Source organism: Heterocephalus glaber, unplaced genomic scaffold (assembly GCF_053883595.1).
Source record: "Heterocephalus glaber isolate CG9 unplaced genomic scaffold, H.glaber_assembly_v1.0 deba00001481, whole genome shotgun sequence".
Taxonomy (NCBI): Eukaryota; Metazoa; Chordata; class Mammalia; order Rodentia; family Bathyergidae; genus Heterocephalus; species Heterocephalus glaber.
The window spans coordinates 19,779,488-19,802,710 of record NW_028258317.1 but is presented as its reverse complement, the minus strand read 5'-3'; the positions used below and the strand labels follow the sequence as shown (position 1 = coordinate 19,802,710).

At 39.1% G+C, this 23,223-nt stretch overlaps 1 protein-coding gene across 2 annotated transcripts in view; it reads left to right on the top strand.

The window, feature by feature from the left end:
- The window catches only part of Aco1 (aconitase 1), a 65,853-nt gene that overhangs the window by 34,655 nt on the left and 7,975 nt on the right, over positions 1-23,223 (top strand). For both annotated transcript variants that reach the window (XM_087183394.1, NM_001310240.1), the window contains 14 exons: positions 2,007-2,076; positions 2,204-2,387; positions 3,296-3,435; positions 5,427-5,598; positions 7,859-7,959; positions 9,074-9,190; positions 10,431-10,590; positions 12,017-12,152; positions 12,824-12,908; positions 13,530-13,686; positions 14,899-15,023; positions 16,609-16,713; positions 17,338-17,480; positions 19,285-19,432. In XM_087183394.1, the coding sequence (XP_087039520.1) occupies positions 2,007-2,076; positions 2,204-2,387; positions 3,296-3,435; positions 5,427-5,598; positions 7,859-7,959; positions 9,074-9,190; positions 10,431-10,590; positions 12,017-12,152; positions 12,824-12,908; positions 13,530-13,686; positions 14,899-15,023; positions 16,609-16,713; positions 17,338-17,480; positions 19,285-19,432 (1,843 nt within the window). The remainder of the gene's footprint in view (positions 1-2,006; positions 2,077-2,203; positions 2,388-3,295; positions 3,436-5,426; positions 5,599-7,858; positions 7,960-9,073; positions 9,191-10,430; positions 10,591-12,016; positions 12,153-12,823; positions 12,909-13,529; positions 13,687-14,898; positions 15,024-16,608; positions 16,714-17,337; positions 17,481-19,284; positions 19,433-23,223) is intronic.

Here is a 23,223-nt window from a genome sequence, read left to right as displayed (position 1 = left end):
CAAACTCTTCCCACAAGTCAGTTCAAAGGCTCCTGAACCACATGGCCAGGTAGTGTGATAGCATCAATCCCACTTCTCTGGTACCAAAATCTGTCTTAGTTACTTTCCCATTTGTTGGAACGAAGTACCTGACACCCACAAGTTAAAGGAGGAAAGATTTATTTTGGCTCACAGTTTGTAAAGGTTTCATTCCACAGTCAGCTGACTCCAAGGCAGGGTGGTATGGAAGGGGGCCATCACAGAGGAGAAACGGTCCATGACAGGTAGGGAGGAAGCAGAAAAGAACAAGGAGGAGGAGGAGGAGGAGGGGAAGTAGAAGCAAAACCAACTAAATGTATTTATTTAAATAATATGTGCTCCAGTCCTTTTCTCCACAAGTGCCTGGACATTTTTCACTGACTGAGTCCAACACATCTTTTGGACTCCATTGCTGCTGGAAGGCATTTGGGACCTGCGCACCGGTCTGAGTTCATGGCCCTTTCTGAGTGTTCCCATGGCACCTGTACATGCTGCACTGGACTTTGATAGTCATACCCTTACGGTTGCCTAGTTGCTTTCCTTTGTCTCACCAGGTTCTGAGTTCCAAGGAGGCAATGATGGTGTCCCTTTTATATACCATTGTATTCCCAGTATAGCAGATGATAGGCTCTCAGTGGATAATTAGTAAATAAGGGAAGGGTTAGGCGAGAAATAAGAGTGGCTACAGTAGAGATCCAGGGCCAGTCAGACCCAGGTTCAGATGACAGCTCTGTAATTTACCAGACACCTTAAGTTGGACGAGTTAGCCGTGCCTCAGCAGCTGTTCCTAAAGGTTGGGTTGAGGATAACAGAAGTCTGTATGAGAGACTGTGTGATAGAGCGAGGTCATGTGTGTAAAGCGCTAGAAGCCTGGACAGATGTTCACCTTAGCTCCTGCAGGTACTATTACTGTGGTAGTGCTCGTTATCACCATCAGCACCTTGACGGCAACAGTCTGTGTGGCTGCTCCTGCGGGGAGGCAGTGTGGAATAGAGATTAGGAATATAAACTTTGAGTTAGACTGTTTCAGTCCCATTCTCACCATTTACTAGTCGTGTGGTGCTCAGCAAGTTTCTTAACCTCTCTGTGTCTTATTTTCCTCATTTGAAAAATGTGTATATTAGCTACACCTAACTCAAGCATTGTGATAGAGACTAAATGAGAAAAACCATTAGAATAGTCACTGGTTCCTAACAATGTCAATAAATATTGATGATTACATTAATGAAGTCTGACTTGGATCTTAGCTATTAATTTTACTATCTTTCTTTAATCCATGATATATAAATTATGAGCACTCTTGCTGTGATAAACCCACAGAACTGTGACTGTGAACTGTGACTTACTCTATCATGATACAAAACAATGCAGTTGGTTATAAAATTCCTGGAAAATCACCCTGATACCTGCTAGTATATGAATTGAATGACCTTGAGTAAACCTCAGTACATAATGTGGGATGTATACCTGTTTTGGGATAGCACCATCTTCCTGATAAACCCTTGTTTGAGGGTTAGGAGATTGTGACTCTAAAAGTAACTGAGGCTCTTGTCATTGCCAGTTCACCACCTCCCAACAGAAACAGGTAAAAATGCCACCCAGATGTATCTCAGCTCAGAGAAGTGACAAGGTCGTAGGTAAGAAGGGGATACAAGAAACAGGATTCCATAAATGTCTAAGCTGCTCTTGTAATATAAATGTCTTAAGTTTGTTCCTGTGCGTCAGACTTAATGATTAATTTTAACTTGAGTTCAGCTCATGTTTTCTGTTTGTCATGCTTAAGGGCATTGTAGGAATCGCTTGAATCAAATAATTATTCTGTTTACTTTTGCTGTTTACTCTGCCTTTCCAGATTATAATAGTGAAATTTATAATACTACCCAGCAAGTGGGCAGGTGCAATTTCCATTTTGTTTACTTGTCACCAATAAAATGGACCAGTAACATTTTAACGGTTAAATTTGTACATTTACTTTTTCTCTCTGACAGGGTAGACAGCTTGCAGAAGAATCAAGACCTTGAATTTGAAAGAAATAAAGAACGATTTGAGTTTTTAAAGGTACGAACTGAGTTTACATTTCATTGGTTTTCTGTATGTGGGGCACAAGGAAGGAGGTATTCAGGAGATAGGCTGAGTAGAACTATGTGTAAGTATTGACAGTGTTTTTTCCATTGTACAATCCTAGTGGGGTTCCCAGGCTTTTCGAAACATGCGGATTATTCCTCCTGGCTCAGGAATCATCCACCAGGTGAATTTGGAGTATTTGGCAAGAGTGGTATTTGATCAGGATGGATATTATTACCCAGACAGCCTCGTGGGCACAGATTCGCACACTACCATGATTGATGGTTTGGGTGTTCTTGGTTGGGGTGAGTATTCTTCTAGGTTTCTATTCCATATAAAGCATGTGCTTTAGTTCACTTTGATGCCATTACTGCTCAGTGGCATGGATTTGCATGATTACAGTTTATAGGAGAAGAATTTTTGTCTTTTTGTTAACAGTTTCCAGAAAAGTACCTTGCACCCAGTAAGAATTCAATTTATGTTTGGAAAAACGAACTGGAATAAGGGTGTAGGGACATTTTGCCTAAGTGAAAATCATCTGGTATGTTTGTTAATTTGCCCTTTTGTTTTTTTCTTTTTTGTGTCCTGAGGATCAGATCCAGGGCTTTGCACTTTACTGCTGAGCTACATCTCCAGTTCTCTAGCTGTATTTGCTTTTTCAGGGGTTGGGTGGAGGGTGTAGAATAAAAATGGAGACTCCTATCCAGATGGAGTGGTACACACAGCAATCCCAGGTACTCAGATGGGGAAGGCAGGAAAATCATTACGTTCAAAGCCAACCCAAGCAATTTAGCTAGTCCTGGCTAAATAAATAGGGGCCAATAAAAAGCCAAAAATGTAGCCTAGCACTCCCTGGGTTTGATTCCCAAGTCTGGGGGTAAAAAATTGAGACTTCTAACCCTACTCTCCATTGGGTGGCACAGAGGGGATTTTGACATAGCTATTGGGGGGTGGTCACACTCTGAGAAACACTTGTTAAAACTTCTGTGGAGGTGGGCTTGGGATATAGCTGGAGAGCTCTTGCCTAGCATGTAAGAGGCCCTGGGTCCAATCCTTAGCAACAAAAAAAAAAAAGGAGGAGAAATCTAGAAAATAATAATTGTTCCTTATAGAAATACAACTCTGAATATTACAACTGAGTTTATTGAATTCATGCCTGAGGGATATAAGAAGGAGTAATGAAAGCATTATTTAGCCACACCCTCCATTGCAGGTGTGGGTGGAATTGAAGCAGAAGCTGTCATGCTGGGTCAGCCAATCAGCATGGTGCTTCCCCAGGTGATTGGCTACAGGCTGATGGGAAAGCCTCAACCTCTGGTAACATCAACTGACATTGTGCTCACCATCACCAAGGTAACAGTATACTCCCTCTTCTGTGGTCTTGGAAAATTAGTGATGAACAGGGATGAATACACAGTGGAGTATAACCTGGCAATGGTAGGAAACAACACATTTATAATTTTTAAACAAGGTAAGGGGAATATTTTGTGGTTAAATGTTCATTTTATTCTTCTTTTGCTGCATAGACCTTTACCTTGATTTTTAAAATTATGACATAGTTAAAATACACAGAAATTAAAATGATATTTATATATTAGATTTACGGATGATAATATTTTGCCATATTTGTTTCAGGCCTCCCTGTGTTAGTAAAGAAGTAACATAAAATGTTTATGGATAAAGCCACCCTCCCCATTCCTAAAAATTATCACTATCCTGAGATTATTAGAATTATTCCCATGCACATGTTTTTGCTAGTTTTATTACATTTTTTGCACATACTACTTATTTGTAAACAGCAAATATTCCATGAATAATGTATGGCTTTTTGAATTTTCTTTGTGTTCCAGTTACATTATTGTAACAGGTATTTCTCCAAGTTGGAAAATATTATCATATTTTTCTTAAACTCTTGTTGGAAACCATCTCTTTTGTGATTTGTTTGCTTTGCAAAAAGAAGGAAGTTTCATTTTAGAAAATGACAGTGGACCCTTGAGTTACGACTAGCCTGACATGATCAACTTAAGTTACAACCAGAATTTTAGTTTTAACTTACAAATGAAGTCTTGAGTTACGACCCAAATGCTGACCACTTGTGCTTCCGGATGTTCTCAGATACAGATTTATCCCTTACAGAGTTCTGGAAGGAACATTACAACATCCTTGCCTATATGGGGTTAATTGAGGAATCCAGGGCCAATGTCTCTCTAAGGACACTGAGATCTGCTTGTATACAGGAGAGAGACTTTGAAGGCTATGTAGAGGAGACTGAGGCTTTAATTGACCAACCTGATTTATAACCAGCCCTCGCAAACAAATTGAGTTCTTAAGTCACGGGTCCACTGTATTGGAAAATGATAGTTTATTTTTTTAATCACGAGCATATTTTTTTTCTCATTATATGGTTTGGAGGCTTAGAGTGTTTTGTATAGACACCACACTCTAAACACTCCAAAAAAATTTCTCTTTGGTTAAATGTTCGTGGCATTTGGAATTGGATTTATTTGAATACCGTAGTTTATCACAAATACCTGTATGGTGTCTTTTAATATGGAATAATATAAGGCTTGCTCGCAGAATTTGGCAGAGCCACATAACCAAAAGTGCCTGTCCTTTGTGTGATTATTGACAGCCTATGAAACTGGCTTCGTGCAGAGCTGTCACTCACAGAGCCTCACCCTCTGCTGATGGCTTCTGTGGAAAAGACCTAGGGGTTAAGCTGTCTGGATCCTTTTCTTACATTTGACTTGTACCTGTCGCATGAATTTTTCCATTACACCTTTTAAAACAGGTCATTTACTTACTCAATTAGTGTGATTATATAATAATTTAGATTTATAAATTTTAGCACTTCTAGACACATCCGGTGATCTCATTAGGGAGTGTTTTTCATTTTGAAAACCTCTATGTTATTTGTGTTTTGGATTGCTTTTTCTTTTTAAAAAAAGAGGTACTTTGACATTATCTTAGATTTATGGGAGTGTTGATAGAAAGATTATACAGGGAATTCCTGTTACCTTTGTCAGTTTTCCCTTATGTTAACATCTCATATAACCATGGCACATTTCTCAAAACTAAGGGTCTGACATTGGTCTGGTGCTCTCTCTACTACAGACTCTGCTAGTTGTTTAGTAATGACCTTCTGCTGTTCCTGGATCCAGCCTAGGATACCATTTAAGCGATGTATCTTCTAAGTTTTTTTTTTAAATAACTTAAAACATGTTGAGTTAATTTTTTGTTTATGTTTACCTTAAGACTAGTTTATAAGAATTGCAAGGTGATAGTTCTGCATTTTAAATGTGTACTCTTAATTCTCAGACTTTTCTGTTTTTCCTGCTGCTTAGCACCTCCGCCAGGTTGGAGTTGTTGGCAAATTTGTTGAGTTCTTCGGGCCAGGAATAACCCAGCTGTCCATTGCTGACCGAGCTACAGTTGCCAACATGTGTCCAGAGTATGGAGCAACTGCTGCATTTTTCCCAGTTGATGAAGTTAGTATTAAGTATTTGGTACAAACAGGTAAGTCATGAAATGTGAAAGCAGAGGACTCCTTGTTAAAGTTTTGAGGAACACTGAGAATCTGAGCCCTGCCTTCTGTCTCTGCCCCACACAATGTTCTTGGGTTAGTTACACAACTCTTTTTCCTCTACGTGATGTCAAAGTGGGTTGTTCAAATTTAGGAGGTTAGAGATGGAATTGGTACAGCAAATAGAGCTCCAGTACTCTGGAAGCCTAGATACTGATACTGGTCTTCTCTTACTAGTTTTTTTGGACTTTAAACAAGTGATCTTAGTGATGGTACCAGTATCTGTCATTGATGGGGTACCTCCTGTGAATCAGGCTCTTGGTGTGCATTTGCTGTCATCTTCTTCACATCTGTAGGGTAGATTGATTAGTTAATTAAACAATAGGAGAGCAAACTGAGGCCGGGAGAGATGTTATTACCCTAATAAATAGCACAGACAGAATCCAAGTCTGCAGCTGCCAACAAGAAAGACTGCTGTGCTCCTCTTAGGCTGTTCAAAACTGAAATGAGAGCCTGCATAGGAAGGCATTTTACTTCAGCAGATGTTTAACTTTGTATACATTGGTTTAGAAGTTTGACTTTTAACATTGAGAAAGTCTTTTTTTTATTCTGGTTTATTTTTCAGACATTAAATATTCATTCATTTACTCATTTAAAGCATTTTCAATACTGGGTCTAGTTCTCCGACATATGGCAGTGAACAAAAAAATAAAGTCCTGCCATCATGCAGCTTATGCTTCCATTAGAAGCAACGACAGTGAACAAGTAAACAGATACAAATGTGTGATAATGAGAAAGGAAGCAGGGAAAGGGGTAAAGTACCTGAGTGTGGCTCATGGAGCTGGAATTTGGACAGATGCCTGAGCAAGTGAGGGAGGGTTTTGTGAGAATCTTAGACTCCAGGTAAATTCAAACCTCCTCCATAGTCTGAGGAAATTCCTCTGGAAGAAGTAAAGATTGTGATGAAATGTTTATTTAAAAAGTGTTTTTATTAAATAGACCCACATTGGAACTAACACATCCTTGTTCCCCAAAGGATAGAAGTGAAAAAGATGTGGAAATGAAAGAACAGAACATATAGTTGAGGGCATTGGTCTAAAGAGAAGAGAGGGTACTGCAGCTAGGAGAGGGAGAAAGCTGCAGAATACATTCCAGACATCAGGTTCATTTCTGTGGTGCTGAAAGTGCCTCTGAACTACTCAATGATCTGGTACCAAATACGTAACACCAGTTCAATTGAAGCAAAGTACTGCTTCAGAAGCACTTGTGTTTACTAAACCCCAAAAGATATCTCTCCTGTTTATCTTCATGAACAAGACATGTGGCATGTAATAAGCTGTGGGCTTAATAATAGGCCATGACAAATGTGTTGATGCTCATACAGTTGTCTTTTACCAGGTCCTTGCTAAAAGCTGATGACATTCACTGTGCACTTAGAACAAACAAAAAATGTTGATCTATTGCATGTGTCAAGCTTTCAGTCTCATTTAACTGCCAGAGAAACAAGAGGACTTCATATCCATTGGGCATTCTTCATGAGTGTTATCTCCTACACCAGGATCTTGATTAAGTATTAAATAACAGAGGTTCAGGGTCATAATCCTGGTGAAGTAGCACTGTGAATTAGGACTTTGGAGGCAAACTCAAGTTCAAATCCTATTTGTACCATTTGCTGGCCGTGTCCATAGGAAAGTTGCCTGATCTTGAACCCTGATTTTTCTCATCTGTAAATGAAAATAATAATAGTACTTGTCTAACAAGGTAATGATAAAGGATTAGAGTTTGAAATAATATATTTAAATATTTAGCAGAGTGCCAGGCACATAGAAAGTGCTTAATAGCTGGAGGTTTGTGGTGGGTTGGGTAATTATTTTAACAGTAGTAATGTGGTGTACTAAGCATTTGTATGGCCAATTGAAGGTAAATGCATGAGTGTGCTTCAACATTTAGCTCAAGCTTATTATCCTCCTAATTAAGAGCTGTAACGAGAAAGAAAAAGAGCATCTGAGGTTAGAACCAGACTATTTCTTAGAAAACAGTTTCATAGAAACAAGTGATAATGGCTCCTAGAAAAAGCATCAGCCAGAGGATCAAATTATAAGCCTAAAAGCAGAAAGGTCAACAGAATTGTCAGTGTGTGTGTGTACATGAAATGCATATTACTTATATAACTGCTGATAGAGGTATTAATTTATAGTGTATATAACCAGGAAATATTAACATATATTACTTGTTATTACCACTACCATTTAGGTCGAGACGAAAACAAAGTAAAGCACATGAAAAAGTATCTTCAAGCTGTAGGAATGTTTCGAGATTTCAGCAACCCCTCTCAAGACCCAGATTTCACCCAGGTATGAAAGCATCTTCCACCACACGTATTCTTTCCCAAGGCTGCAGTTTTAGGTGTCTGTGCTTTTTCTTGGGGGATCCACTTGTAGGAAATGGGTCACTGCCAAATTATTGTGAGAGAAAAGGGTATTAAAAAGCTGTAAAGGGCTGGGGATTTAGCTCAGTGGTTCCACTGCCTGCCTTGCAAGTGCAAGGACCTGAGTTCAATCCTTAGTACAAAAAAAAAAAAGCTGTAAAATGAAAAGGATAAGAAAACTGTAAATACAACAAAATAATATTACATTCCTACCGGCCTAATTATTATAATAAATGTGCTCCCCATTTTTGAATTACTGATGCATGGCTTCTACATGGAAGACATTTGAAAGACTTGATTAGGGAAACTAGAGCTATTTAAAGTTTAGTCCATCCTTGTTATACTCCTGAGAAGAAGTGAAGGTATGAACAGAGCAGCTAGTTTTATTTATCCAATATCTAACCCAGTGGTGGGGAACCTATGGTATGCATGCCACAGCGGGCTGTTTGTATCATTGAAACCTCTAAAAGGTTTGCCGTCACTGGCCTAACCTGTATTTTTTGGGGTGCAAACTAAATCTCTGTTTTTCTAGACAGCCCAAGTTGGAGGGTAAACCAGACATGGGACCCTCGTTTTGTTTCATGTTACACTGAGAGAATGAAGTGCTCAGACTAACACCCTTTTCCTGCCATTGATAATTTAATAGCTGCATGCCTTGCAAATCACCTTAGAAGTTGGTTTATGTATCCTTTCAGTAGAAATCCTGTCTCACCTTAACCTAGGAAATAGAATGCATGCCTGATTTGCTTTACAAGGGTGGATGAGTGAAAGATACTAGAAGCAACAACAGTGTCCACCCTGCTCTTTCTTAGAGGCAGCAGAGCTTTCTGCCTGTTCCGTGCTAGTTAAGTGCTATCTTGATCTTCAGGAATTAATTGCTTAAGTGTTAGGAAGAACATTGGTTTCCTTGTTTGAAATAGGGTAGTTCTGTTTATTTGCTTATTTTTTGTTGTGATGTTTTAAATTCTCTAACACGACTTGGGTTTCTTCTTGGTGAGAATAATGTGAATTATTTTCATAATGCCTTTTCACTTGAACAGGTTGTGGAATTAGATTTGAAAACAGTAGTACCTTGTTGCAGTGGACCCAAAAGGCCTCAAGATAAAGTTGCTGTGTCTGACATGAAAAAGGACTTTGAGAGCTGCCTTGGAGCCAAGGTAGGGGCCTCCTAGCTCTGGCCTTTTGTAGTGCCTGAGCTTTCACCTCAGTCAGTAATGAATCTTTCTCAATTCTGGTGCCACTGAGGATGTTCCTTCTCCATTTTAAAATCCTAATGACTGTTAGCAGTGGGCCAAGCAGCTTCTTAGAGCACATGATCTACTTTTCAAATGACTTACCATGTTGTCCACTCTGCTCACCCATGTTTTTGAGGCTTTTGTGCTTTGTTCTTGCCTCTCTCTGCCTACATGTCTCTTCTCTATCTTGTTGGGTCCCATTTTTTCAGTTTCATAACCCTTGGATCAGATAACAACTCTTCTGCAAAATGGCCTCAATATCTCAGAGCAGCAAGTTATCTTTCCCTAACTTGAACTCTATGGCAGTTGGTCTGAAACCCTTTGACAGGATTCCATATTCTTTAACCTATGTTGTTGTTGCTTCATTTGCATGTACGATTTCCCTTACTGAACTCTACTTTAGAGCATAGGGTTTGTGTCAGAACTTTGGAACCCCACAAAGTACTGAGCAGAATGTCTTGCACACAGATTTTTCAGTGTATATTTCCCAAATGAATAAAATGTGTGATGGGTTTTACCAATGGGATACCAGTCTTACACTAAATGTTCAGCTGTACTTTGTATTGACCATGATTAGTTGTATCTAGTCAAAATACCATCTTTTTCTAAACTTTCAAAAGATTAGAATCAGTAGCTTTAGTCTGTATCCAGTAGTATGTAACACTGTTATTGTACAATAATGTCATGGAGTTCTATAGAGACCAACTTTAAACTAAATTTGTAGTTTTTGTAGTTTCATTTTTGAGGGGAGAAGAAAGTAATTGTTACTAATTTCAACACAGAGTAAGATTAAGGAATTATGGCTGCCTTTTATAATAAATCTTTATAAAGAATAAAGAAATTTAATTTTTTGTAGTATTTTGGAGTAGTTGGCAGAGGTATTTATGTTTTTAATAATTAACCTTTAAAATTATACTTAGGCATGGTGGTACATGCCTGTAATCCCAGCTATTTAGTAGGCTGAGGCAGGAGGGAGGATCACAAGTCTGAGGCCAGCCTGGACAACTTAACAAGACCCTGTCTCAAAATAAAAAGGGTTGGGGATGTAGCTTAGTGCAGTGCCCCTGGCCTTTATTTCCCAGTATTTAAAAAAAAAACAGTTACCAAAGATTCTTCCTTCTTCCAAGTAGAACCTTCAACCATATGTGTTTTCTTCCTACAGCAAGGATTTAAAGGATTCCAAATTGCTCCAGAACATTATAGTGATCATAAGACGTTTATCTACAATAATAATGAGTTCACCCTTGCTCATGGATCTGTGGTAATCGCTGCCATTACTAGCTGCACAAACACCAGTAATCCGTCTGTGATGTTAGGAGCAGGTAAGTGCATTTGAGTTCATCCGTGTAGTCATGTGGATGTGCAGGGGAAAATCCCCCAAGAGAAGACCCAGAGTCATAATTGAAGCATAATTTCCTGAGTGAACCTCATCTCTGGATGCAGAGATCTGTTGGCTGAGAGATATCTATACAAATGGCATCCAAATCATTTTTTAAATTTTGAAGTGCATAATAGTCTTTCTCCTTAGAATTAGCACAGAAAATAAGTAAAGAAAAGAAGCTCAGTTTCTGGCAAAGCTTAGAATTGTGTTAGACCTTAGAAGAAAAAAACGAAGAAGCTGTTGTCGTGTTATAGACTGTTCTCTGTGAAACCCCTGACCAGGGAAATTTAGTGCTGTCATGGTGCATTGGCAGGTGCATCTGGATTAGGGCATAGGGCACTGGTTGATAAAACTCAGTGCCCCTAACCTGTTATGCAATTCTGGATAAGTAGTTAATATTCATATGCAGGAGTCTGCTAATGCATGATCTCTTTAGTTTTCAGATGTTTCATTATCCCCAAGAATTTCCATCGTTCCACAGACCAGTGTCCACAGTTTTTCCCTGGTTGATAAAACTCAGTGCGCCTAACCTGTTATGCAATTCTGGTTAAGTAGTTAATATTCACATGCAAGGTTCTGCTAATACATGATCTCTTTAGTTTTCAAATGTTTCATTATCCCCAAGAATTTCCTTCATTCCACAGACCAGTGTCAACAGTTCTTCCTTTATGGGAGTAAAAAAAACTTTGTGGAGGAATTCATCAGTTACTGCCTAAGCTCCCCTTGTCTGGAGCAAACCAGTTTTCTTAGGAAAAATCACCAGTTTATCTGGAGCACTTTGTCCCTTTACACCCAAATTTCTATTCACTCTCTGTGACACTTCGTAAGTCAGAGCAGCTAGTGTTCCAGTAATAAAATAGACTGTATCTGCCCAAAATCCAAAGGTCTACCTAGGAGGTTCTTGATCTTTCACTGGAGAGTTATCTATAGTATAGATTTTTACTTTTCTGATGACTGTATTTCTCATCAACCAGTACACAATTCATATATTTTCCATCCAATTCTAAAAGCCCTTCCAATTATAATTTCATTCAAATCAAAAAATTGGAAAGATCACTTTCCCTCCAGGAATTAAAAACCGATTTTATAGCATATTCTTGAATGGTTTGGGGTTTTTCTCTCTAAAAAAAAAAAAGAAAGAAAAGAAAGCACATCTCTCTTCATTTCCATGATTACTTCTGAGTCTACCGCATAGATCTAAATGACTTTGGGCCAGTGAGCTTTTGATTTTTGTTGGACAGAAATGCCATCGGGAAGGGAGCCTTGTCAGGCAATAGTAAGAGATGTGACTAGAAAATCAGGCTCTTTCCTGAAGTGTTCCAACACTGAGCAGGTAGTTATCCACACTGTGTGTTTACCATTCTCAGGATTGTTAGCAAAGAAAGCCGTGGATGCTGGCCTGAATGTGAAGCCTTACATCAAAACCAGCCTGTCTCCTGGAAGTGGTGTGGTCACCTACTACCTGCGAGAAAGTGGAGTCATGCCTTATCTGTCTCAGCTTGGGTAAGGGAGTTTTCTTTTACATCTTTGCTTTTGTGTTTAATTCCTTGTGTCACCATGTAACAGCTGTGAGCTTCTCTGATCTCACATCTAACTGTGTAGTCTTTTATCAGATGGTAGGTAGCCTTAAACCCTAACACGCCAACAGTAGGACCTTCCTGCACTTGTGCTGATTGTTCATTATACAAGGGTGCCACTAAAGCCCTCCAAGCCCTGGGCTCTGATGTGATGCTGCACCCCCCAGGAGGAGTGCCCTTTCCCACTTGCACTGAAGGGTGCCATGGCTCAAAACATTCTGATTTTTTGAGACAGATTAGTTATTAGTTGCCAAATACAGTTTCCTAAACTTCCATATTATTCCTACTTTGGATGACATGCCTCTTAAAATTCAGAAGTACTTAGGATTACACAATAATAGTAGTGAATGAGACATTAAATACCATATCTGATTTCAACTTTTAGAAGTTCTAGATCATTTGACTCATTATAAGAAAAACTGGTAGTAATGTTCTTCTTAGATGTCTTTTATCTAAATGCTCTTCAGAGGGAAAAAAGAAATAGTGCTGGCTTGAACTTATTTATGCTCTACTATTCCTTTGTGACCTGTGGTCTCCAGGAAGTGGGCAAAGAGCTCACTGAAAGGAGCTCACTTTGTGCTTCGCTTTGACACTTAGGTTTGACGTGGTGGGCTATGGCTGTATGACCTGCATTGGCAACAGTGGGCCCTTACCTGAACCAGTAGTGGAAGCCATCACTCAGGTAATTACAGAGGGCCTGTAGGTGTTCGAGCTATTATGTCTTCTAATGTAATATGTGGCAAAAATGCTAGTAATTTCAAGACAGTCCATGGAAACAGGGAATGTGATTAACAATATGGTCTTTAGAACTAAAATTGCTAATTGTATAACCTTGGGCATCTTAATTAGCATGTCTGTGCCTCAGTTTCTACAACTGTAAATTAGAGATGATAATCATATCTATTTTATAAAGTTGTCATAGTTAAGAGAATGATGAATGTAAAATACTTAATACAGTGCCTGACAACCAAGTATGTGCCCAGTACATGCCTGGTTTGACTACAAAGGACTCCAGGATTCAAAGTCAAACAAGCCTCCACATAAATAAATCTAAACTATATTGCATTGGCTTAATTTTTGTGGTAAAAATTCGATACCTTCTAATACTATTGAATCTGTGTACACCACTGTGGCTTCCATTAGCTACCAACTTTTAGTCTTTCACACTTGTTCTTAGAAGAGGACCAGGTGAAAGATGAAAGAACCACATCAAGTGATGGGAAAACTATTGCCAGTGGTCTGAAGTGAGAAATCTAGGCAATCACTTCTCCCTGTGACAAGATTATTCTTGTGTCTTACACAGGGAGACCTAGTAGCTGTTGGAGTGCTATCTGGGAATAGAAATTTTGAAGGTCGTGTCCACCCCAACACTCGGGCCAACTATTTAGCATCTCCTCCCTTAGTAATAGCCTATGCCATTGCTGGGACCATCAGGATCGACTTTGAGAAAGAGCCGTTGGGTAAGATTTTGCTTGTGTGGATATAATTGTTTTTCAAGTGAATTCAGAAATATTACTGGAAGAAAGTTACTACTTTTGCTAATTAAAAAAAGAATTATAGAACTTCCAGAGATAAGACAAAGGAGAATCTTTTCAATGTTCAGTACTACACAGCTAAGACATAACTGAAGTAAAAACAATCTACTGAGAGTAAGGGGTGGCAAAAGTAATGAAGTAAATGCCAAAAGCAATAGAGATTTGCTCTTCTGGTTTCTTATGTAGTTCCTCCCTTTTCCACAACCATTATACTCCAATGATAGACATTGTTTTAATATATACTTTATAAGGACACTTTCTGATATTTCAGCTTCTTAGACTTCAGGAGAATGACACTTTATCTCCTTTGTCTGGGCTTTTTGCTTGATACACTGCCCTCAGTCTAGTACAAGCCGATTAGATAATCTGGAAACAGTGTCCCATAGGTTTACTTTTAGGAAATCACAAATGTAGAGGTATAATTGATCCTTATTACAGTGATGCCTCTGTTCATGTGAAATTCTTTCCACAATTCTGGTTGCAACTGAATTGCAAGCATATATGTACTATATGATGTGCCTTGTGTTCAGACAGGCTTCATTGAGGCATGAGTCAGAGTGCTGTTGACTGAAAGTGAATGAGGCCCTCAGTGCCTCTGGGGAATTGGATTCAGGACATCCTGAGGATACTACCAAATCTACAAATGTGCAAGTGACTTGTATGAAATGACAGTATTTGCATGTAATCTACACAGATCATCTCCAGATTACTTATAATACCTAATATAATGTAAATAACTGTATAAATGTTAATTTTTTAGGGAATAATGATGAGAAAAATGTCTGTACATGTTTGGTGTACATGCAGGTTTTTTCCCTGAATATTTTTGATTCTCTTTGAACCAGCAGATCCAGAACCCACAGATACGGAGACCTAACTGTATGTTAAATGTGATGTCTTTAAACAAAGAGCACATATACCAAGATTATATATTGATCAGTCGATGAAAGTGTGGCCAGACTTTCATCTGGAACCTAACATGATTCCCCTGGGACAGTAGTCTAGTATTCACTAATTCAGTGTTCCTCAGACTTTATAGAAAGAATGTAAATGCTGAGAGGAAAGAGACCCGACTATGTGCAATAATGAAAATGGGGTATTGGATGATGTTTTTCTCAATAAATGTGTTTTCCTCAGGGGTAAATGCAAAGGGACAACAGATATTTCTGAAAGATATCTGGCCAACTCGAGATGAGATCCAGGCAGTGGAGCAGCGGTTTGTCATCCCTGGGATGTTTAAGGAGGTCTATCAGAAAATAGAGGTGAGACCCCTCACTGCCCTCCCCATGCCCAAGGACTTATGAGAAAGCCTCTCTCCTTTATCCTATCTGTAGATCTTGAGGCTAACAGGAGTATAAACAGTAGAAAGTAACATTTATTTCCTCAGATAACTAGGAAAGTGGTTCTCAGTTTTCTTCCCTGACTCACATTTTTACCAACCCATACTCCCCAACTGTTCCCAGATTTGGACGACTGTGTGACAGATAGGCAGCCTCAGGAAGAAAAGCTCTAGGATCAGCTCTCCATAGTTCCACTCCTTTTTCACACACCCTGTGGTGTGTGTCAGCTGTGATGCGTGCCCTGATGATCACTGTAGTATGTCACTGAGGTGGAATCAATTGCTTGCCATGTACCTCATAATGCATTATTTGGATACTTAAAAAAAATTAAAATCACTAAGTAGGAAGTGACAGACTGCTGAAATAAAAACTTTCTGTGTATTTTATAAATAGGAGAAAATGTGTGGAGCTCAGTATCACTCTCTAAGATGTTACTCCTTTCCCTGCTGTCTGTGTTGTGCAAGAGCTTCTGAAGTGAAGCAGGGCTAAAGGGAACATGGTTATCAGGCACTGCACTCTCCATCAGGAATGCTATTAGGGAGCATAGTTTTAAATGCAGTTCTCTGAAAGCCAAGGTAATGGCTCTGTGAAGAGAATTCAAACCAGTTAACACATCACAGCAGTCCTTTGCTATCCAGTCCACTGGGAGTCCAAATCCCAAAATATTCAGAGGATAAATAATTTCCCCTTTGGTCTAGTCTGGATTACTTTTTCATAAATTGTTTTACATATATGTTTCCAGTAGCAGTTACTGTATAACATTAACTCAGAACTTAGTAAGCTGAAATAACACACTTATGTCCGTTTCTTCAGGTCAGGATCTGAGGTGCAGCACCGCTGGTGCCCCAACCTTCACGAGGCTCTAGGCCAGAGGTCATGGGACTGTAGTCTCTGGAGAAGGATGCACATAGGCTCCTGTGTGTCTGCCCCAGTTCTTCTCTGTTAGCTGCAGGCCTCCCTCAGCACCTTCTGCCTGGATTTCTTCACAGCTCACCTCTTTACAGGGCAGCTGGTTTCTATAAGGGCCAGTGAGCAAGAGGTCCAGAACCTCAGAAAGCCTAGTATCTATAGGCTTTGGAATGAAGTCATAGGTGCAGCCCACACAAAACAGCAGGGGGGTCAACTGAGGGTCTGAATCCCAGGAGGCAGGATCATGCCTCCCATTTTACTGGCCATCCAGAGTTTATGTAGTTTTAAATTTATGACATTAAATTAGGATAAAAGTGCTGGATGTGGTGGCACAGGGGAGGCTGAGGCAGGAGGATTACCACAAGTTCAAAGCCAGCCTAGGCTACATAGTAAGTTCAAGGCCAGACTGGACTACACATGGAGACCCTGTCTCAAAAAAAAAAAAAAAACCAAAATAAAAAAACGATAAAAGAACTCTTCTGTGTGGTTATAAAGAATAAAAATGGCTTTTATTATACCTCCTAGCTTGAGTGTTTTGTGTTTACATATTTGAATTTTCCCTGGAATGGAATGTAATTAAATCTGTATTTTTTTTAAGACTGTGAATGAAAGCTGGAATGCCTTAGCAGCCCCATCAGATAAGCTGTATCTGTGGAATCCCAAATCTACATACATTAAATCACCACCATTCTTTGAAAACTTGGTATGACTTTTTATTTTTTAACAGAGCAGGTTCTTTCTTCATATAATAGACTTTATTACATTATGTCCTTGATTTGATTTCTCCTTTGAATGAAATCTGTGCACACTTGAGCAGGGTGTTAGGTAGTTGGGGGGTTTGGTTGTAGTGATGGTTTCTCAGTCCAGTGGTTCTGTGTGGCTGTGCACCCTGGCGAGCAGCTACCACCTGGATGGCCTTCAGCAAAGTCGGAAACACAGTTCCAGGAGAATAACCCCAGGACCTGCCACATTCCAGTCTTACACCCCTGGGAGTCTGTCTTCTCTCATGAGTCACTGTGGTGGGAGGAGGAGGATTCCTCTTGTCTTGGGGATCTGAAGGTGAATAGCAAGGATATTGTGTGCGCTGCATTCCAGTATAGTGGAAATACCTCAGCTACTCTTCAGTATTGAGATAGAAATGTTTGGAGTAAATTCACCTTACCTTTTTAAAGAAGCATCCTTGATAAACATCAGAAAACTAGAATTTCATGTGTGTTGATGTAGAGCTAACCTGTGCTTTTGGCCTGTAGACCATTACTGTAGAGACTTACTGGCTCACTTGTTTGAGAAAACCTGGAAAACACTGACTGCTTATATTTTTTGCTAGACTTTGGATCTCCAGCCCCCCAAATCTATAGTGGGTGCCCACGTGTTATTAAATTTGGGAGATTCAGTAACAACTGATCACATCTCTCCAGCTGGAAATATTGCAAGAAACAGCCCTGCTGCTCGCTATTTAACTAACAGAGGGTAAGTGGGAGTAAGGCAGAAAAGACTACAGGCAAAAGTGAAGTACACAGAGCGAATGAGGCTGGTGTTTCTTTTCACATGGTCTCTTTGAAATCAGACTATGGTTTTTCACTGAACCCTTGAAAACCAAGTGATATGTCTGTTTGTAGCTTAGTAACTTCCAGAAAGAATCCATCAGCACATGAATCTCAACACAGCATGGGGAAGGGGAGGTTGACCTTCTTTTTGAGCAAGTGTATGTTTTAGGCTCAGCTGCATTCCTGCCTCCAGCTTGTGGAGCCTGCTAGCTTGAGGCCGGGTGGTGATACAACCTGAAATGTATTGTCTGTCCTGGCAACAGACATAATGTTCACAGAAAACTGCTTCAAGAATTTTTAGTTCACTCATCTGTTTATCAGTCCCTTAGACATACGCTGATATTCCATAGGTATTAAGTCAGTATTACCTCTTGTTACCTGTTGTGCTGCTGTTATTCAAGGTCAGTGGTTCTAAAATCTGATTTCCTTCAAGCATCATTTAGGGAGATAATTTCTTTTTTCTTTTTTTTTTTTTGGTACTGAGGATTGAAGTTGAACCCTGTGTTTGTGAGGTAGGTGGTGGAACTGCTGAGCTAAATCCCCAGCCAACAATTTCTGACTCCTTTCCCCACCTCCTGCATCACTTCTTTAGAGATGGGGTCCAGAGCAAATACGATAAACAAATTTGAGAAATCTACATACTTTTTGGTTTCTATTTTGGTTTGTTTGTATTTCTGGATAATGAGGATTGAAACAGGGCCTTTACTATGAGCTACATCCCCAGCCCTTTTTAAAAATTTTTAAATTTTAAGACAGGGTCTTGCTATGTTACTAAGTTGCCCAGACTGGTCTTTAACTTGTAATTCTCCTGTCTTAGCCTCCCAGAATGTTGGATTATAGGCATGTGCCACCACTCTCATCTTACATGCTTCTGTTTTCTAGTAACAATTCTTGAGCTCTTGACACATGAACTGTTTAGGGAATTAAAAGCAAATATAATTCTTTCCACACACAAAAAAATGCATATGTTCACATTTTGAATGGAATTTCAAAAATTCCTACATATGTTTGCCCGCTCTTAAAGCCCAATCATAAACTCAATCCTCAAAATCTAATCATTAAATAATATTAACACACCATCCCCTAATTTTTTAAGCAGTGGGCCAATGAACTACTCCCCATGTTAATTGTAAGAATACATCATAGTTTCCTTTCATTGATTCCCACAGACAAGATTTTTCTCTGGTTAAAGACCAGAAATAGTTGTTCTACCTCTTGGACATTGCTTTGACTTTTACCTTAGGAAAGTTGTAAATTATTTTGCCAATGTGTTTTTTCCCTTTGCAACTTGATAACTCAGGGACAAATTCAGTTCTATTTCTGATTACCTTATGGGACATGTTTTATTGTCCCCTCTTCTTGGCTCCATCTGACTGGCCTACCCTGATTATGCTCTTGTTTCTGTTTTCTGATTTTTAATTTAGCCTTTTACCATCTGTGAAGGTTTGTAGGCTACTGTTCTAAGTAAATAAAAAATACTCCTTTCAGAATTTCTCCTGATTTGAAAGACTGCCATTTGATCCTAGGAGAATATTGATTTCTGCCCTTCACCACCTACTTCTTACTCTGCCCTCACTTGAAGCTCTGAACAAACCTTTTCTGCCATAGAGAACAGTGCTCAGCAGATTTACAGAAGTAGCTAGGTTTTTGGCATTTTCTTTTTCTTGGGGTAAGTGTAATTTTTGCTTGCCTCACTAACCTGTCTCCCTTCCTGTTTGCCTTATTAGCCTAACTCCACGAGAATTCAACTCTTACGGCTCCCGCAGGGGTAATGATGCCATCATGGCACGGGGAACATTTGCCAACATTCGTTTGTTAAACAAATTTTTGAACAAGCAGGCACCACAGACTATACATCTCCCTTCTGGAGAAATTGTGAGTATTGTCTCTTTTGCTTCCTTTAGACACCAGTATTTGTCAGGCTCTGGGAGATTGGATTTTTACACAGTGACTTTTCTTTGCCTTTTTTTTCATTGCTCTGTCCTACCCCTGGCTTCCTAGATAATTCCTCTTCCCAGGTATCCATATGCGTAGAGTTTATCACTGACTGAGATTTAAAACCACTTGCTTACAGATTCTACACCATGATTTAACTAAGTCTTATTTCTTGGAAATTGAGCTTAAAAATCTTTTGAAATTTCATCAGAATGTTTAAAGGGGAAATTTTAGGTTAAATTAGAGGATACTCATTAAGAAGTGCTACCCTATGGTCTAATTAATTAAATACTAATTAGTCAATTTAATGCACTGTATCCACTAGGAAAAGAAGGAATGTGCAGGCCTTTAGAGACCTGTTCGAATCCTAAAAGAAGCCATCTGGAGCTGGTACACTGAACCTGGGATTGTTTGTTTGTGGATATGGGGTGTAAGAGAGACAGAGATGCCTGTACTTTATTAAAGCCATACAAGTCTGGGTTTAAATCCCAGCTCTACCTCATACTAGCTGTGGCCAGTTATTTCCTTCTCTAAAGTTCATTTTTCTTATTTGTGAAGTGGAAATAATATTTACTCTATAAAGCTGAGGCTTAAATTGAAATATAATGAATGTGGCATCCACCCCATGTGTGGATCTTCGGTGTCACTTCCCTCCCCAGGGATGCTGTTTTAAAATGGTTTGATCTACTTAAGAAATAATCCTTACTTAAAATAATAGCTAATATTTCTGTCCACCTCACTATATTCCACCTCCAGTCCTAAGCCCTTTGAATGTACTGACTTATTTAATACTCATAACAACCCTTTGAGGTAGGTGGCATAATTACCTGTGTTTAAATTGACAGTGCAAGGCATGGAAAAGTCATAATTTCCTAAGTTTGTACAGTGGAAAAGCTCAAATAAAGACCCAAGGAGTCTGACCCTGATGGCAGTGGCCTTTGCCACCACATATACTGCCTCACTCAGAACTGACCTTGTTTCTGTAAAGCAAACTCTGCTTATAGATAATTGTGTCCATGCCAGGACATCACCCAGCAGATGCTTATTCAGTGAATAGCAGGGATAATAAACTGTTTGATGAAAAAGATGCATACTGAATTATGGAATACCCAAGACACCAACAGGGAAAGACTTGCAATTACAGACATTGATGGGCCCCCAACAAACTGTGCCAAAATAACCTCACTTTAAAAGCCCATGATATGAAACCTATGGTCAGTTTAATGCCCATTTTAAATCAGGAGACAGAATCAGGGATGGGCAGACATTTGAACCAAGGCTTGAACTTGAAAGACAAACCTAGACAGAGAAGGGGGGAAAGGAAAAGAAGATAACAGAGACATTGCAGAAAGTAGAAGAAAACTTTTAAGGATCATCTCCCCAGAGTTATGACTTAACTTTCCATTGCTATAAAGTAACAATTCAAAGACAAGAAGGTTTTAAATTTTAAAAAATGTTCACCTCCCTTCCCAAATAATTCAAAAGAACCAGTGATTAGTTTAGAAAATCTCCTGGAGTATAGAACAAAGACAAAGGCATTAGAGAAACAGTATAACAAAATTAAAAACTGAACTGAGAAGACCAACATTTGACTAAACAGAGGTACTAAAAGAAAGCAGACAAAACAGAAGGAGGAGCTGGGCGTGGTGGTGCACACCTGTAATCCCAGCACTGGGGAGGCTGAGGCTGGTGGATCTCCACATGTTCAAGGCCAGCCTGGACTACATAGCGAGACCCTGTCTCAACACCCCCCCCCCCAAAAAAAACAGAGAAATTATTAAAGGAGTAACACAAGGTATATTTTTCCCAAACTGCAGTATCTGAGAATCCAGATTGAAAAGACGCACCGAACACCCAGCCAAATGATTTCCAAATGATTTCACCTACTTGAGTTAGGTGCAAGAATTTGAAGAGAACATATTTCATCATGTTCCATTCTTATGGGAGTTCAAAAAATAGATCACTAGGTATTGAAGAGTTAATGACACATTCAGATATTTTAAAACTTAAAAATATTCCTTGCTCCTTCTCAGGAAGTCTTTGGTGAGTGCATTTCACCAAAATGAGGAAGTTGGGCCGGGTATTTAGCTCAGTGGTTCCGGCTCGCAAGCACAAGGTCCCGAGTTCAATCACCGATACCAAAAAACAAAAAAATGAGGAAGTTATCAAAAAAAGGGGAAAATGTAGGATCTGGAGGAAAAAGAAGGAAGGGAATACCCAGGATGTTGAAGAAGGAAGCTTTTTCTGTCACGGGAATGGACCACATATCATTGAGAGCAGTCGGTCCAAGAGCAGTACTGCCAATAAGAAGAGTCTTCACTGGTGTATTCACATGTGTTTGAATACCTTTAAAGATTTGTCCTTTAAGCAGAGCATTTAGGAATTAATTAATAGGTAGGACACAGATACAGGTGAGCACACTAAAAAAGAAAGAAAGTTCCAGTAGAAACATTGTAAAAATTGCCAAAAAGAAGATATCATAGTGCAATACATGGCATATCTATAAATAGAGCTGACATGATTGATGCTGAAATGTATGGGATAACTTTTGTGGGAGGTTGAAGAGAGGGAACATGACAGGGTGGGAGCAGCAGGTGGTAGAGGTGATGTTGAAGAGACTAAAATGATCATTAAGGTAGAGAAGGGACAGATGATAGCACAAATGGAAAAGTAAAAACTGGAAGTTTAAAAATCATGCCTAGAGACTAGAGGCACAGTAACAGAAGAAATAACATACTTATATGTGTTCTCTATTTTGGAAGAGAGTGTGCAGGGAACTTGCCTTATAAGCTGTTGAGTGTTCTCACCATGGCTGATGTAATGGAAACATCAGAACAACCAGTGCCTGGACCTGCTCAGTCCCTGTGACCTTGGGCAACATGACCTGCAGTGATCTTAATTCTCAGCTGTGTAGTAGTTTTGAAAACACTTTTTGAAACACATACTTCTGTATTCTTAATACTCAGAGTTAGTAATCTCTGAAAATAATAGGTAGATTGTTTTTTTCAGGTCTTGAAAGGCTCTGGCCATTTGGCTGGGCAGGGGAACATGTTTACTATTTTTTGTAACAGTTTCTGTATTTATGAGTTCTGTCAACCAAAAGCATACAGAACCCTCCCAGATTTACATAATGCTATATGAAATTAACCACAGTTCTATTAGTCGATCAAAATACTACTTTGTGGAAAGCCTACTTCAGAATTTGATTAAATGCTTATCTTTTATCTTTCTGACTTAAATAGCTAGGAAAAATAATTGTCTCAGATATCTTGATGAAATCTCAACTCAGCATATTTATATTCTTGTGAGAAACATATCTTTTTGTGTAGGATGTTTCTTGTATATTAAAATATTAGCTATTTATTTCCTGCTTTTACCAGTTGGTGCTCCATCCATGTTTCTACTATCTTTATCTTGACCTGCATGTAGAAGGGAAATAAAAATTTTCATTTTATATAATTTTATAACATGTTACTTTGTATTTTGCTACCCTTTGTAACTGACCATTGTTGAGACTCTAATATTGAGTCAAAACTCAGGCTTTGGTGGGATTCTCTGGTTTTTAAGTTTTAAAAGTTTAGTTAATGGAAGGAAAAAAATCTGATTTAGTGTCCCTTTTTTCCCCCCTTAATGCCCTAGGATCTGAATGCTTGTATAAAGCTGGACAACAGTTAGGCCTTTCAGTCAAAAGAATATAAAACATGATTTCACAGAAATAGATTAACTCAAGT